This window comes from Anomalospiza imberbis, chromosome 6 (assembly GCF_031753505.1).
Source record: "Anomalospiza imberbis isolate Cuckoo-Finch-1a 21T00152 chromosome 6, ASM3175350v1, whole genome shotgun sequence".
NCBI lineage: Eukaryota > Metazoa > Chordata > Aves > Passeriformes > Viduidae > Anomalospiza > Anomalospiza imberbis.
Window position 1 is genome coordinate 62,226,958 of NC_089686.1, and position 17,722 is coordinate 62,244,679.

At 41.3% G+C, this 17,722-nt stretch overlaps 1 protein-coding gene across 1 annotated transcript in view; it reads left to right on the plus strand.

Moving 5' to 3' along the window:
* The first annotated feature begins 1,725 nt into the window (after positions 1 to 1,725).
* Positions 1,726 to 17,722, plus strand: part of ANO3 (anoctamin 3) — a 133,008-nt gene continuing 117,011 nt past the window's right edge. Inside the window, exon 1 of the mRNA XM_068194827.1 lies at positions 1,726 to 1,819. Within this exon, the coding sequence (XP_068050928.1) occupies positions 1,741 to 1,819 (79 nt within the window). The 5' untranslated portion in view covers positions 1,726 to 1,740. The remainder of the gene's footprint in view (positions 1,820 to 17,722) is intronic.

The following is a 17,722-nucleotide window of genomic DNA, read 5'->3' on the forward strand; positions in this document are numbered from 1 at the left end:
GCGAAGTTTGGGGCCAGTGATAACATGCATGAATGTGTGGGATTTAGTAGGGTGCTCCTGAGAATGCTGAGGAAGTGGCAGATGTCATTGTAAGGATACTCTCGATTATCTTGGAGAGGTCTGGTGTTAAGGGGAGGTTCCTGAGAGCCAGAGGGAAGTGAATGTCAACCCAGCCTTCAGGAAGGGTGTGTATGCAGACCTGCAGGCCAGTAGTCAGCCTCACCTGGACAGGTGATGGATGTGGCTGCATGAGGAGGAGCATTGGCAACAAAGGGAAGAGTCTGTCCCTTGTACCGTAACTATGTGAGACCACACCTGGAGTGCTGTGCCCATTCCTGGGCGTGCCAGGAAAAGACTGACCCTGCTGTTCTGGAGCCAGCTCAGTGAAGGGCCACAAAGATGATTAAAGGATTGCAGCATCTGACAGGCAGAAGCTGAGAGAGCTGTGACTGTTCAGCATGAGGGAGAGAAAGTTCAGTAACGTCTGAGCAATGTCTGTAAATACCTGATGGCTGGAGACAGAGACAGACCCTCCCCAGTAGTGCCCAGCAAGAGGAGAAGAGTGAAAATCAAACCACAGGAAGTCCCATTGAAACATGAGGCAAAGATTTTTAAAAGAGAGTCATCAAATGCCAGAACAAATTGCCCAGTGATGTTGTGGAGTTTCCATTCTTTGATATACTCAAAACTTGACTGGATATAGCCCTGAGAAACCTTCTCTAGCTGGCCCTCTTTTGAACAACAGAGTTGGACTAGATGATTTCTAGAGATCCGTTCCAATCTCAATAATTCTGTTATTAATGGTGAAAAGGAAAAATCAGAAATAAGACTTATTTTTCCTGTTTCCAAGGTATTTGAGAAATACCTTGTTATCCTTTAAAAGTTACAATATTAAAAAGTATATTGCATATTAAAAAATTTATGTGGTAAGAAAACACACCAAGTCACATTCTGGACTGTAAGTTTTCTATTGATTCTAGTTCTAGGTTTAATAGTGTGTTTTAATTTCTTCAGAGCAAGTTGTAAAAAATACTAAACTATCTCATGTCAAGTTTATACTTAATACATTACTTGTAGCATTACTTTGAGTGACTCAGTTTATACAATATGCCTGTGTTTGTTCTTTCTAGATAGTGGCAAATGCTAACAAGACTGCAACACCTTACAGATGCACTGATGGATTATTTGGTTTGTGTTTGCATTTAGGCTTTCACAAAGTCATAATTTTACTGTATGCATTTAGGAGAAGTCTGGAGTCTGTGAAATACATGGAACATCAAACTGGTAAGTTGAAGCACACAGAAGTCTGCACATTATCTTCAGGATGTAGAACTCTGTCCATCTTTTTCCAGAAGAACCTCTGCAATAGATGGGTATGAAACTAGTGGATTAATAGATTAGTTGTTAATCTCACCATCTCATCTTGCCATGTGAAATGTCTAGTCAGACTCAGAAGTTTCATAATTATGTTGTTGTAGGCACTCGGTGTGTGGTGATTAGGAGTGGGGCTGTGCAGGACAGGTGAATGCAATTGAAGGTAACGAGCCATGGCGTGCCCAGGTGTGCTGAGCAGCCACAGGGGAGCAGAGGCACACAGGTGCCGTGCATCAGCAGGAGGGGATAAAAGGTGGTAAGCACATGCTCTCAGCTTTCTTTGGTGTCGGTGGTTGGTCCAGCAGCATTCCCATGTGATGGTGACCCCAGTGTGATTTTGGGATTTTGCTCTAGGACGAGGTGGAGATGGAGCCCAGCGTAGCCCCGAGAGCGGTGGGGGGACACTGCCTGATGGACCAGACTGGATTTGGCACCTGGGGTACAGGTGAGCTGCTGGGAACATAGTGGGAAAGAGCTTAGGCCCATCTAATGCCACAAAAACTGTAAAAGAACAAGAGAAGTTGTTAAAGCAGCAGGAGGAGCTAGAGACAGAGTGGCTTTGTTGTTCAGGGCCATGTGCTGACTTGCTGGTAAAATGTGTGTATTGTGCTTGTGCATTGCAGCTGTTAGGATGGGAACATGTAGATTCGATCTTATTCTTGGGTGTTACTTCATGAAGCTGTGGCTGTCCATGGAGTTGTAGAACTGTTATTTTTGTGTGTTACTTCATGAAGCTGTGTGGCTGTCCATGGATTTCTAGAACTGTTATTTTTGTGTGTTACTTCATGAAGCTGTGTGGCTGTCCATGGAGTTCCAGAACTGTTATTTTTCTGTGTTACTTTATGAAGCTGTGGCTGTCCATGGAGTTGTAAAACTGTTATTTTTGTGTGTTACTTTATGAAGCTGTGTGGCTGTCCATGGATTTCTAGAGCTGTTATTTTTGAGTGTTACTTCATGAAGCTGTGTGGCTGTCCATGGAGTTCTAGAACTGTTATTTTTGTGTGTTACTTCATGAAGCTGTGTGGCTGTCCATGGAGTTCCAGAACTGTTATTTTTGTGTGTTACTTCATGAAGCTGTGTGGCTGTCCATGGAGTCACAGAACTATTATTTTTGTGTGTTACTTCATGAAGCTGTGTGGCTGTCCATGGAGTTCCAGAACTGTTATTTTTGTGTGTTACTTCATGAAGCTGTGTGGCTGTCCATGGAGTTCCAGAACTGTTATTTTTGTGTGTTACTTTATGAAGCTGTGTGGCTGTCCATGGAGTTCTAGAACTGTTATTTTTGTGTGTTACTTCATGAAGCTGTGTGGCTGTCCATGGAGTTCCAGAACTGTTATTTTTGTGTGTTACTTTATGAAGCTGTGTGGCTGTCCATGGAGTTCCAGAACTGTTATTTTTGTGTTCCTTTATGAAGCTTTGTGGCTGTCCATGGAGTTCTAGAGCTGTTATTTTTGTGTGTTACTTTATGAAGCTGTGAGGCTGTCCATGGAGTTCTAGAGCTGTTATTTTTGTGTGTTACTTTATGAAGCTGTGAGGCTGTCCATGGAGTTCCATAACTGTTATTCTTGTGTGCTGCCTTATAAAGTTGCACAGCTATTGATATTGTCAATATTCTGGAAGTGTAGCTATAAGGATTTTGATGGTATGAAATGTAAGTCTGGGGAGTGAATCAAGGTCAGTACACATGCCAGAGTTAGTGGAGCCTACACAAGGGATACTTATACTGTATTTGCTGTTTGTTCTGCAAGGGCCCTGTAGGGGGATGGTAGACATGGCATTTATTCAAAGGAAAAAGAAGGAGAATTGTTGTAGGCACTCGGTGTGCGGTGATTAGGAGTGGGGCTGTGCAGGACAGGTGAATGCAATTGAAGGTAACGAGCCATGGCGTGCCCAGGTGTGCTGAGCAGCCACAGGGGAGCAGAGGCACACAGGTGCCGTGCATCAGCAGGAGGGGATAAAAGGGTGGGCTGAAGAGCAATAAAGGGCAGATGACTGAAGCCTCCTTCGGTGTCATTGTGGTTCCACTGTTGCTCCAGTATTAGGTAGGTGAAGCTTGTGAGTGTTTAAGATCAAGGGACAATATTTTACTGTAATGCAAATGATTAATTTTGGATTAGCTTACAGAGATTTCTTGGGACTCTGATTTAGTTGAGGAGTCATATACTATTTTAGTGTTTTCTCTAACAGGTTCTCTGAATGTGGCTACCGGCAAGGTGTGTTGGCATAATTATCTGAGTGTATATTGATGGCTTTGTATTTCCTTTTGGGTTGATTTGCTTGTAGTGAACTAGAATGAACTAGAAGACTTACAACCCTGAAAATAGAAGCTTTAAGATGAGGCACTTGTGTAGCTTATCTGTAGAATTGTAAAGACAGTTCTGTCCTAATTAAATTGCAGCAAAAGGTTAAGGCAAGATAGCTGCTGAATCCTCATAATGATTTTGCAAAGGAAGAGAAATAATGTTTGCTTTTTTTCCAACAAGATATCAACTACACAATAAAATGGGCTGGCCTTGTAGCATCAGATTGTGTGCTACAGAAGGCTATGATTTTATGCTGTTGTGGCAAATAATTTGCACCATTCTTTCTGATGTTAGAAGATAAAATCCTGACACTAGAGCAACTAGTTTAAAGGGTTAATGCCAGTGGTTTGATTTCCACTGATGAGAAGTGATTTCTCTCTGTTAGGATAGCTGTGCCAGGCTGAGCGTAGCTCACAGGACGCTGAGTGAGGCAGTGGCAGATCTGTAGGACACGTCGGGGTCTGGCTGAGCTGGAGTTCATTTCCCCACAGCAGTCCTCACGGTGCTGTGCCTTGCATTGCTGCCTAGAAAGGTGTTGAGAACAAAACTGCAAAAATGATTTCCATAGCAGATGCAGCTGCCAGGATGCAGGAAACAAAGATGAAAGGTGGATGGATGGCAGGTGGGGCTGCAGCTGTGACTGGGCACAATATGATGCCTCTGCTGCATTATTTATTTCACACGATATCAAAATGTATGCAGTCTTGCACTGGGACAAGTGAGTTATTGTGCCCATCCAGCACTTTCTCCTCTGCCACTGTATGTATGCACAGTTTGTCAGAGGTGTCCCAAGCCAAATGTCAATGGCAACAGCCTGAAGTGCCCTCATCAGCAGAATCTGGACAGGGATATTTAATAAGCTGAATGCCAAAGCTGCTGTGCTGATCCAGGGTTGAACATTAAAGTTTCTGGTTGGCACTTGTTTGTGATGTTCCAGCCCATTGCAGCTGACATAACCTGTGTGGAACTTCCTTGTATGTACTTCAAACTCACATGGCTTCAGACCTTAGTTCTGTTTCATATCCAAATCCTTCTACTTCTCAGGAAGGAAAATGGGAGGGTAAAACTACCAGCAGTCTTCGTGTAGGGAAAGTGGGTAATATAACCCAAATGAATTTAGCAAGGAATGTGTTTCCATACTGGTCTAATCAGCTAGTAATACAAAATGTTACAGAAAATGTAATTTGAAGAAACTCTAGGTTTTAGGTGCTGATGATGATTTTTTTCTCATTTCCTTTTTTTTTTGTTTTGTTTTGTTGGTGTTTTTTGTTTTTGTTTTTTGTAAACTGGACATTTTTTAGGCTGATGTTACTATTGATTTATTTGTACAGTCCATGCTTAAATGCTGACCAGGGAACTATTTTTGCTTCCATGTTAAGCTGAACAGCTTTAAAAATCAAAAATATTTAATGTAATTTCCTGAATGTAGTGGATGTGCTGATCATGTTTCATGAGATTGCAACAGAAACCGATCTTTCAAAAAAATTCTCCATACTTTTTTTGTTATTTCGGGTGGTCTGGGTGTGTTGCTCTTACATAAAATTGTTAGGGTTCTTCTAAGACTGCTTCAGAGGTGTAAGATTTCAGGATTAAAATGCTTAAACAGGAGTAAGGACAATAAGCTTCAACTTTGGGCCTTTTAAAACTATTGAAAAGTGTCATTGCCACTTAACTTTAAGCCTTTGAGACTTTAAAGCATAATCATCTTGTAAAGCAGTTCAAATGGTTGGTACAGTCACTCAAGATGTTCATCTACTTCATGCCTAGTTAAGTTAGACCAGTGATTTGTTGTTCATTTACTGTCCTTGTCAATAGATTTACAGAATTTGACCTCTCTCCTCTTGAAACTTTTGACATTCCTCTTGAAATGGTGGTGGTTTTTTCTATAATAGCTTACAGGTGATAATAATTCCAGAGGCAGTGGCTTAGAAAATAAGATATGTGAGTTTCAGTCTCTGATCCACGAACTTTTACTTATCTACACAAAATACTTTCAACAGAAGGATTAAACAACTTGACGTAACATATTCTCTCACCTGAGTACCATGCATGAAATAAATGAAAATAGCAAGCTGAATGTTGAGAGATACTCTTCTGATTTTTTTTCCAGAAGGTCTGTGAAAAATCTTTTAATCATATTTAAGATTTTTTTAAAAATTGTATGTTAAATGCTGAGTGGACAATATTTTAGTCTTTTGCTCTCTGTGGGAAGTTTTAGGTTGGGTTTGGATGCAGTTTGAATGATATTTCAGGGAAGTGATATTTCAGTGGAAATATCTGAGGTGGGAAAAAATTTACTTCCTCTACCGATGCTAAAACCCTAATTATTTTTACAGCTGTGTCCCGTGGTGTCTGAGTTAAGCTCTTGCTGCACACAGCTGCTTGGCAGGCTATGGATGTGTGGATGGTAACTCATATTTGTGCACTGCAACTTGTGTTTCCCTGTGTGCTCCACAGAGAGGCTGGCTAGGAAGAGAAACATTTAGTTGGCATTTTGACTTTACAAGTATTGCAATACTGTGCTGCTGCTTCCTTTCAATTTTGCATGTATTTAGTTGTGAATTTTTTGTAAGTCCTGTACCAGAAGGATTTGCAATCCAGACGTTCTAGACCAAATCACTGGGAAGCAAAAGACACACCTCATGAGCTGCTGATACAATCTACAAAGTCTGTCTGGGGATTGGTTTGTTTTCTCCCTTCTGCTAATACATTTTTTTTCTGTTTTATCTTGGGACTTCTTCATGAGCAGGAACATATACAAAATTACTTATTTATTTGCATAAAGATTTCATACATACTTCTCTCATGGTCTTAGTATATGTGTGTGTTTTTAAATGCATGAAAAACATTTGGCTAAGTTTTAGTATTACCTCAGTTTCTTAACACAAAAGGGAAGTAAATTGAATTATCATGAGCTTTTGAATCATGTTCTCAAAAAGGAATTCTTGTCTAGGTGTGTATAGTTCATAGAGTTACACAGTATGCTCTTTAATTAACATTGAGACAATATATAATGGGTAAAAAATGCTGCCTTGTACTGAAATCAAAGAACTTGATTTAAAATTCACGAGTTATATATCTGAATCTTTGCTGGATCAAGGACATGTTAAGTAACTTCTCTCTGCCAAAGGAATAGCTTGTCTGAAAGGTGCTAGCTTTCATAAATGAGCACTTTTAATTGCCAGTGAAAAGCCCGTGTGTGCTTTTCCAGGGTGTGGGAGGCTGGGTCGCTGCACAGCCGAGTGGTAGGGGAGGTTGCAATTGTCTGCCTTTTTGGTAGTGGCTGGCATGTAAAGGAGTGCCCGACTGCTCCAGTGATCCATCACTGTCAAAGGCACTGTCTCGTTCAGCAAATGCAATTAAATATTATCTAGGAACCAGATCGTGACATGTTTTCTGTGACTTTGTTTTAATTTCGTTTCTTACTTTGCTGCCTTGTTGTTGTTGTTGATGATAATTAAAGGCATGCTCTGCTGGGCAACTAAATCCACTTTGGAAATGTGAACTTTTAAAATAATATACTAAGATCTTACTGGTAGAGCATAAACCAAGTTCAAACAATGTCTGGAACTAACATTAAAAGCCTGAAGTGATTGCCCTTTCAAAAACAAAGCCCCAGAAACACTTTGGCAGTAAAGTAAATTATAACTAATTATGTGTGTGCAATACCACACAAATAAATACTGTGTAGAGAGAAGTTATTACTTAAAGTTTTCCTCTCTATTCCCAGTTACAAATGATAATTTGTAGATTACTTTTCTGCACTTTAAGTCCACCCCAGATTCCCTCAGTAGCTTTTTAGGGGAATCTAAAGCAAACACCGTAAAACAAAAGAACACCAGCAGCACAACCAATCTGATATGAAACCTTGACTCACAGCAGCTTGAGGCAGAGTTTATAATCCAGTTTTCTGGATAAACGAGTTCTCCCTGTTGCTGGAGAAGGGAGGGTAGGGATGAGTCTGTGTCATAGATTTCAAATGTAGCTTGATTTGTAACATCAAGCACTGGTTGCAGTGCTCTGTACTTTCAAGAGTGCTTTTAAAGGCTGTTTTTTTTCCTCAGGTAATAAAGTTTATGATATGTGTCCAAGTGGATAGATTTTTGAGAAATTGCTCAGCAGTGTAAATCTGATAAGCCTTTCCTAAAATTTCTCTCAAGTAATTGGAGGGAAAGGGAAAATGGAAGTTACTCGGGTTGGCTTTAATCTCACCTAACTTCAGCCCCCTACCTTGTGAACTGTTCCCACTATGTTCTTTGGTATCTGTGAGTACACGGGGGCATGCTCCGGGTGCAGCAGTGCTCTTTGAGAATTACCCTGCAGAAGGGTGGGGGTTTTCCACGGTGTGTTCTTCGGGGTGTCTCTGCTTCACCAGAGCCACGTGTGCCACCCGTGCCTTTGCAGCCCATGGCTTCCGTAGCAGCAGCTGCGTCTATTACAGTCACTGTTACAACTCCATTGCGAGCCTTACCTCTGCTAGTCTTTCCTTACAAACCTGGAGTGAATCCCGCTTCCGTTGAAAACAAGCAAAGGACAAAATCTAAAGATGCTGTGGAAATCAAGGAAGTTTATTGTTGTGTTTTGTAAACTAACTTTCCAGCAATTTACTGAGAATCAACAAATGCACATTGTGCTTTTTGAAAAGCAACACTACTGGCCAATCAAAACTAAATTTCTATTTGTTTGGGTTCCAGTTCCTCCTGACATAAGTTGCCCCTGTCTGTCAGATTTTAGTGCATAGTGTCTCAAAGTTAACTTAATTCTCAGTCAGATGGAGAAAACTGCGAAGCAGGTCTTAGAAGTTAGAAAGAGGAATTTTGTCTGCGTGGTGGTGTAGGTTTTGGGTAGGACAGAGAGTCACCTGGAGCATGAATATCCTCAGTCCTTGAGGACTTTCCAGTGTCACTTAGGCGGGATCAGAATGGGTCACAAACCCATGGACAGTATGGGTTGTGCATCTGGTCCCTAGCATCATTGCCTGCTGCAACAAAAGTATCAGAACAAAGAAAAGCAAAAAATAATACTCCTGAAGTTTTACTCTATTAAATTAAACTCCCTGTAAACTGTCTGGAAGATGATTTTTGTGAAGAAACCTGTATGAGACTTCTGGAGCCGTGCAGTTGAGACAATGATGAGGTAGGGAGTTGATGATACGCATAAATTTTCAGAGTGCAGGGTAGTAATAATATTGCAGTATTGGGGAATGTGGTATGTGAAAAAAACAGAATCTTCTAAAAGAAATCTGATTAATGTACTTTAAAAATACGTTCTTTCATTACAGTGAAATATCCAGTATATAACCTTTGATTTTGTGTTCACTGTCACTAGGCCTGTGACTCGGTAGTGCTCCTAGCTTGCCTAACACTTTTCTCCTGCTTTCCAGAGGCTGTGCAAACACCTTTAAAAATACAGACATGTTGCAACTAGTGAAATGTTTAGACATTTCTGAGAAATTCTGGCTGAGGAGTTTCTGGATGGATTGTAATACAAGAGATTTGTAAAAAAGTAATTTGATATGTAAAAATAACTAATGATGGAATCCTAATCAATATGAGGAAGAAAACTCTCTTAGATAACTGAAGTCAGTCTGAACTCAAGATTTATGGCATTCCCATGCTCTTCAATCCTAAATTTTCTCACAACATCATGAAAAGCAAAGTTTACATACCAAGAAATCTGAAAATACCAGGTCAACAATAAGCAATTAAATTCTAAGCAGGGTCCTAAACCAAGAATGTGTGGCCAGTAAAAGGGCCAGCCAATGGGTAATGCAAGGTCTACCTACATATCAGCAAACAGGGAAAATACTTATTTTTCCCCTGAAGTTGTTGAAGGAAAAAATAAATCCTTGTGCTATTGCTCCTATTGTAAAGAATATATTTTTCTTAGTGAAAAATAAGGAAAGAAATACAAATGTGGTGTATAAACATTATATGCTATTTATTGTGTACAAAAGTGAATGCTATTTATTTTAGGTTGCAAAAAGAGAAATTGATAAAGAAAATTACATAAATTGGGGAATCTGACCTAAATTTTCAATTTCAAGGTGTTTGAACATTTCTTATAATTTCCAAACCTTGCAATTTACAGTTGACCTGTTATAATACATTGATCAATTTCTTATTACCCTCCATTTTTTTGTTGTGATCATTTGTTATTTCAGCTTCAGTTTGAAGGAGTACATTTCTGTTTCTCAGACGTTATTCATGAGTTGGTGTTACATCTTTCCTACGTCATTTTCCACACACATTTTCCCGGCAGAACGTGAAGGGATCTGCTCTGAACTAATGTTCTTTATTTTGTGAGCCCCAGGAAGCAGTGCCGATGTGTTTGAAGCCGACAATGGCAGATTTTTTTTGAGCTGTGTTTGCCAGGGCCATAGGGAAAAGAATTAGTTTGATCTTTTTATGGAACCAGGAATTAAGTCATTCCAGGTTTTTGTTACCCTTTGTGTCACACAGTTGTGGAAAGCTTGTGTTTCCTTCAGAAGGGGTGGTTTAGACATCCTGTGCCATGGGATGCATCCCAGTTGCTGAATTGCAATTGCAGTGCACGTGGTCTGTAGTGGTAAGTGTGCCAGGTGTGTGTTTAATGGGCAGGACTCAATGCCAGATCTGCACATCGGCAGAAGCAGTCGGCAGGATTTCTCTGAGCTGCTTGACACGAGATCTTTACTAAAGCAAGAACCTGAAAAGACCACAGCACTGCAGTGAGATCCCACACAGGTGGGTTTTGGTGCAGTCATTTCTTTCCCTGGGGACTGTCAGAATTGTAACTGTGCAGTGGAAGGCATCATGTGGTAATAATTGACCTGCAGCAGTGATCCCATGGACTGCTTACATCTCATAACTAAACTGACTCTGCTTAGCTTACATAACACACAGTAGTCCTTAACTTGCAATATATTTTTCCCTCACTAGATGTCTTAATGCTCTGTGATATCCTGGACATGGTATGATTGTAGGTAAACTAAGTCTTGGAAAAGAGCTGGAGACATGACATAAGTGAGTTCTTCCTTATTTTTGAAATCATGATTCACAAACCTCCCGTTGCCCCCACCCCTGCATTTGAGAACCTTCTCTGGATTTAGGTCCCTAAAATGTACATTCCTTGTTGCCTTCTGTGATGAGGATATAATTATACCCTATAGCACTAATTTTGCTTTTTAAGAAGGGATTGGCACTTTTGAATCTGAAAACAATTCTGTCAAACAAAACAATCCCAGCATCAATTAAAGGTCTGTGATGTTTATCCAGTTATTGACTCAGTAGAAAATAATATTAGTGTCCCCATTAGCCTTAGTTTTTTACAATATGGAATTGTTCAACTTGATTTAAGTAATAAAAATATTATGAGGCAAATAATTAAAAGAAAATATCACTTAATCAGTGCATAAGGCAAATGGCCAGGAGTTTGGCTCTATAGACATTTTCAATCTGTTCTGTTTAGGTGAAAATTATGATAGCAATGAATGGGATTTTTCTTTCATTTAGTTGAATTCTGGAACCTGATACATCTCTAGGTTCTCTTATTGCTGGAAGCTCATTCTCCTCAAGTGCTTTGCAATGCAAATGTTTCATCTTTGGGTCACCTCATACCTTCCAGGCCTTCTCTCCTGGAGCTGACTTCTGAACCCCCTAATAATATTTTATCTCCTGTTTCTCCTCTTCTAGGTAAGCCTTGATAGCACAGGCAGGATACAGGAAGGCAAGGGAATAAAAGGACTTTTCTCCTTTTGTCACTAGGCCAGTATAAGGGAGGGGTGCAACAATTAATGTGCAGTCAGTTGAGATGTCAGCTGGATTGGCATGGTCTCAACTGCACATAAAGCCAGTACTGCTGTGGGCTTCCTTTGGATTCCCATTTCAGGGAAGTAGGATGCTTTCTCTAGATATTACCTGTACAGTTTAGTGTTGGTGGATGCGCTTTAAAAAACTTATCCAAGTTTCTTCAGATTACGGAGGCAACTTCTAAACGCTGCAGAGGTTTCCTTTCACCAGCTGCTTAAATCTTAATCTGTATGTGTTAATCTAATAAATGCAGAAAGAGAGCTTCTATTTAATTACCTTGTTAGAGGCTTGATTTTCACAAAGTATTTCATAAAGTGCTGTGGGAAGACTAAACTGCTATGGAAAGCAAAAATGTGACCTTTACTGTTCTTTCTATTGCTGAAATATTTGAGGCTGGCTAAAATATTTACAAAAGAGCTAATCTGCACATCTAAAGAGGTTCCAAAAATTAAATGCAGCTGAGGAGAGCAGTTCAATGTCTGGCAAAGGATCTGGCTGTATTTTCTGTATAGATACACACATGAAATACAAGAAATTATATTCTATGTGTCACGTCTGTGTGGTGAAGATGAAATGTCAGATTGCACATCTAAATTTTTACGTGTCTTGGTAGACTACAAACGTTCAGGCTCCATTTTTTTTTTTAAGTTGATCACATTAATGCAGGCATTAGTTGCTGTCTTGGGGTGGTTTTCTGTTCCCTGCTCATCTGCTCCATGCCCAGAAATGGTTGCTGTTGCATTAAGGTGGCTCTGGGGGAGAAGGGAGCCTTGGGGCTCTTCACCTCGCTCCCGGCATGTCTGTCATGCTGTGTGCACTGAGGTTTTGGGGTTTTTTTAACTCGGCTAGCTAGGGTTTTTTTGTTAGCTTAGGCAAGGAGGGTGGGTTTTTTCCTTTGCCTGGCCTTGGAGGCTGTGATAGCAGTCCTTGGGTGGCTTTTGTGTCGAATTGGACAGTTTGGTTTCAGTCTGAGATCAGAGAGAATCACTGGGGACAGCGAGGGCTGCTCCAGAGCTCGGCAAAGCCAGGCGAGAGGAAAGAATCCCAAATCCACCTGCTTCACCTGCAGTTGCCTGGGGTGGTTTTATTTGATGCTCTATTCCCTAACCACCTGCTGTATTCCCAGGAACGGCTGCTGTGGCTGTAATGGGGGCCAGGGGCAGGCTGAGCCGGGAGCTTGGCCCAGGTTTGTTCGGGCTCTCCTTGCCCAGGTGAGCTCTGCTGCAGCACGGGTTGGCACCGCCTGCCTTTGCTGGATTTGACTTTACTGCCTTAGGCAAGGAGCTTCTGTGTCTTCCTTCCCCTGCTCTGGAGGCTTTTCACCAGCAAATCCTTTTGGTGGCTTTTTGGGGGGCGGGTTTTTGATTTTTTGGGTTTTTTTCCCTTGAACTGTTTTGGCTTGGCCTTCCTTGCAGTCTGTCTGGGGGGCACCCCGAACCCGAGACCTTGGAAAGCAGAATCAATTCTCTTTTCAACATGAAAAAGAGCATTAAACCCCACCAGCTTCACCTGCTGCGAGGAGGAGGCCCGGGGCAGAAATCCAACAGGTTCCAGGTTCCCAGCTGCTGTGTGCGCTCCTTCCTCCTCTTCCCTCAGCCGAAGAGGGGCAGCTCCATCTTTGCCTCACGGCCATGCACTCTGCTGGGGGGCTGGGGGTTAGGGCTTTGATATTCCCATCCTTTTCTGTGCCTTGTGGGCAACCTCTTTTGCTTTCTTTTTTGTTGTTGTTGTTGTTATTGTTGTCATTTTTAGTTAATAAGCACTTCTCTTTTTTTTGTGCTTTCACTCACTGGTATGCATTCCTGTCATTGGCAGAAGAACAGAGAGTTACTGAAGCTCTTTCTCTTTAGATGAAATGCTCATTCCACGGCATTTTTTCCTGAACTTTGTCTCGAAACTGAGACAGCTGTGAAGAGGGGACCAACAATTCAAGAGGTTCCCATCTGTTTTGCCTAAGCTGCAGCATGAGCCTTTTGTGTTGGGATTTTTTTTCCCTTGAGACAGGAGCTGGCACCATTTTTTTTCTCCCCACCATGTTGCCTCTTTCCCTGGCATTTTGGTTTTTTTCCACTGTGGGTGTATGTGGGGGGTAAGGTCTGACAATTCAATATCTAGCAGTTATTTACTCATTGCAGTGTGTTTTTCTCCTAAACTTGTCTCTAAATGGAGACAATTGTTCATCCTGGTTTTAAGCTGTAAATCCTCATCTTGTCTGGGCTTCGCTTGGTGGATGCCCTTAGCCCCAAGAATTAAAACAGTGCTCTGGAGTTGGTTACCTAACCTTTGGCATGCACATCCAGGGCCAGAGGGCAGCAGTCTGACAGCATTCGGCATTGTAGGGTTAACTGGTGCTCTGTGACATCCCCTGCTCACACCGCCACACCCTGTACACGTCTGTATGCTCTGTATGTGAATAGAGATCTTGTCACTTCCTGCAAGAGTTCAGTGGTGGCAAAGCTCTGGAAACCCAAGTTAATGGAAAAGCATTTTTAAAATGTTCTCTGGGTTCTTGTTTACGTGATGGAACAAGCAGGAGGAAGCTACAAACACGCAGCCCTTCATTCTGCTCCCCAAATTGTTGGGATGCTGCCAGCCCACAGCATTTCTTGCTGCTTGCCTTTGTGCCTGTTCCACACTGTTTACTAGCTGTTGTCATGAACTAGGCACAGAAATCCAAGAAAAGAACGTGTTATTGCTAAAAAGAGAAATTGTCAGAGTGAAAGGAAGATATGTTGTCTCTGGTATCTGTGCTTTCAGCACATTTTCTGTCTGGTGTCTGTAGGAAGGCTTGAAGTGCAGGACTGCTGAGATCCAAGTACCTCAGCAAAGGAGAGATTCATCTTCACGATTTTGGGAGTCTGCTCTGACATTTGGGGTTTTAGGGGAACTGTACCTCTGCAATGGACTTCTGAGCTGCAGGTTCCCAATTTTTCCTACAGACTTTTTGCAGGAGCATATAGTGCCAGAAGCAGTGAAAATGGCTGTAAAATGAAAGGTGGCAGATACAGGTTTGGTATTGGGAAGAATTCTTGACTCAGAGGATGATGAGGCACTGGAGCAGGCTGCCTGGAGAAGCTGTGGATGCCCCACCCTTGAAGTTTCCCAGGCTAGACTGGATGGGGATCTGGGCAGCCTGGGATGGTAGAAGGTGTTCCTGCCCATGGTGGGGGGATTGGAACAAGACTCTTCCAATTCAAACCATTTTAGGATTGTAATTAAGGTGCTACAGGCAGAAAAAGCCTAATTTCAGGTGATTTGGGAGCAGCCAGACAGTTCTACCAATGCCCAGAAACCAAGCACACCAGCAGGGCAGGAGAAAGTTGTGAAAGGGGAGGACTGAGCTACTGTTAAGTGTGTAAGCCAGTATTATTCCAAGATCGTTTCCCTGTGATCACAACGTTGTCCTCAAATGCAGTTAACAAAGCCAAATGTTAACACAGTGTAATGCCTTTCTGATCTGAGGAGTGCTGTATCTTTTAGGAAAAAGCATAACTGTGGCAATTTTCAATAAGTGTTTGTTGATGAGGCTAAACCTGAGTGTTTTTCCTTGTCCAGTATAGGACATTGCTAAACATGTATAAAGGTATGTATCTTTTGTTTGTTAATAGAGTAATTGTGTGACTGATCTGCATTTATGTTGAGTTTTACTTAATACGATATAGCTGTAATAAGAATCATTATGAAGAGTAGCATTATTATTTGCTGTCCTCTAGCACGTGTCGAAGTGTCAGATGACTGGAGGAGAAATTTTCTGAATTATCCTGTATCGGTGTCTGAAGCCAGACCCATTTTTAGGACAGGAAACTCGGGCTATTTTTTGAAAGAGGGCACAGTATACAAAGGAGTTAAAATATTCTGTTGAAATCGGAAATGATAGCATTTAGAATCTTGTGCAGGTAAAAATTCCTGGGTGATATGGCTTAGAGGGTTAGAGGTTACAGTGGTGGTGGTAGCTTGACAGACTTGGTCTTAAAGGACTTCTCCAACCTTGGCAATTCTAAAATTCAGTGTTCTGAAGTAAGGCCCTTTAGCTCAAGCTCTGAATTAAACCTGAATGTTAAAAACTGAAGCTAAGCAAAGCTTGTGCGTGTTGTTCTGTTTTGTACTTCATCAGGATTCAAAAGGGAGCAAGTGATACAGCACAAGGCAACAACATAATTTTTGAAGCTGAGGATGTTGGTCTTGGTTCAGTTTCCTCTTCCAGTTTACACAAGTGTTTGTGAGTAACTTGGTGGTTTGAAAGGGTGGGAGAGAAGGCAGCTGAAGAGATTTTTTTGAAAGATCAGGATCATCCTTTGTGTCATAGGAGTGGGCAGATGTCAGAGCTGAAGGATTTCTGTCCTGATCATATTAATTTATTGGCCCTTTCATTGTAATTTAATACTTTAGAAGCAAGACTTTGCAGCAACTGTTCCTTTTTTTTCTGCCTACAGAGTTACATTTCTGCAAAATAGCATTTTGCAGCGTTGTGATTAGAGCATTATGGATGCTGCCAACAGCAGAGTACAGGATGGTGAAACAGTGTATTGGTACAAGCTGAATTCACCTGGGGTCAGCCCTAAGCCTTGTAGTGTGAACCACTCTCAGTTCCCTGTGTTCATCTTCTCTCTTGTGGTTGTAACAGAGAGAGAAGAAAAGAAAAGCAATATTCTGGACGGATGATAAAACCCCAAACAACATATACAGAAGTATCCCTGTTTACAGTTAGAAACATCCACTTTACTGACTTCCATGGATTTTGAATAAGGTCCTGCAAAGGAGGTGTATCTTTGTGATTCTGTTTTGTGAGGCTTGAAAGAAGTGGCGATTCATATTTTTAATCTACTGCTTTCCATCTCAGTGTGACTGGTCTGTGCTGGTGCTCAGGGAGTCTGGTCAGAGGAAAGGTTGGGTTCTGGCCAGCAGGATTTCTGGCAGCAGTTTACCTGAAGGAAGTAGTGCAGAGGAGTTAGGATCCCATGCCAAAATCAACTGCTGTAACAGTTCATCCTCTGGCCACTCTGTCCTATGGGTGTACAAGAGTTTCCTTTATTTTCATGTTTGACAATTTACTGTTCTCTGTGGTCTGGCTGCCACATCTCACTTTATTGACAAAAATGGGGTTTTTTTGAAAAACTGCCTGTTTCAGATAACTTTTTTTATCCAGTAGAGAATGGCAAATTGCAGTTTTGCTATTTTTTACCTATTGATTTGGCCACCTCTGCCAAGATCTTTGGTGGCTTCTGCTACAGGAGACCTGCAAGGATGGGCATACAAGTATGTCTGCACTGCTAGAAGGAGTGAGAGAGAAAACTGCTGTACATAGTTCTTGTAATGTTCCTCTCTTTACTCCGGTGAAACTTTTTAATTAAGTAAAATTCATGAAGATGATCTGGTCTGGGTTGCTGCCAGCTGTAAAAGAACTTTCAGCTACAAGGGGATCAGGATTTTCCTCCCCTGTTTTCTCCTTTCCTGGTGTCACAGTTGCACAGCCTCTTAAAAAACTTTGACAGCAAACATCTCTATTAATTCCTGGGAAAACCTGAATATTCTTTCTTTGGAGGGAAGGTGGCATGTCTTCAGTTTGATTTTGTGTCTCGTATCTCAAGTACTTAGGTTGGATTGAGGGTAGCATTTATACTAATGTAAATACTAAAATACTTAAAACTATTATACTAATAGTTTGCACAGAGTTTTAGCTCAGCTCATTGCAGTAACACCTACTGAACATCCTGAGTGAGTGACTGTGCATGTAATTTGGATAATTATGCAGGGGGCTGTTGCCCAACAAAGCTGCCAAAGCTTTGTGACCTGAAGTTACAGTTTATTGACATATTGTGGGGCCTTTATCTTCATAAAAATCACTATTTCTTGTCAGTGAGTATACTTGTGGCATAATGCTTGCATTATGAAGGGCTCTGATATCTTTGTCAGCAGCAACATAACCTGTGTGTTTGGTTAGTAGTTACAGTGTTTATTTGTAGTCCTATTTGTAGGACTACAAGTGCTCCATTTCTAGAGGGGTGATTGGAGTGTAACTAATAGACATTATTATTATTATTTGAGTTAAGGGCTGGATGCAGATCTGAGCAGGCTGATAACACCTCTGTAAGAAACTTCTTGTTGAATTTGTGTTGCCAGTGTATTTTAAATAAAGATTTTTGAACAGGTAGTTTCAGGTCAGCCTGAGTAACTGCATGTTTAAAGATGTTTAGAACAGAAAATCCACTCATGCACCTTCCTTTTTGAGGTGGAAACATGGTAGGAGATAGAGGG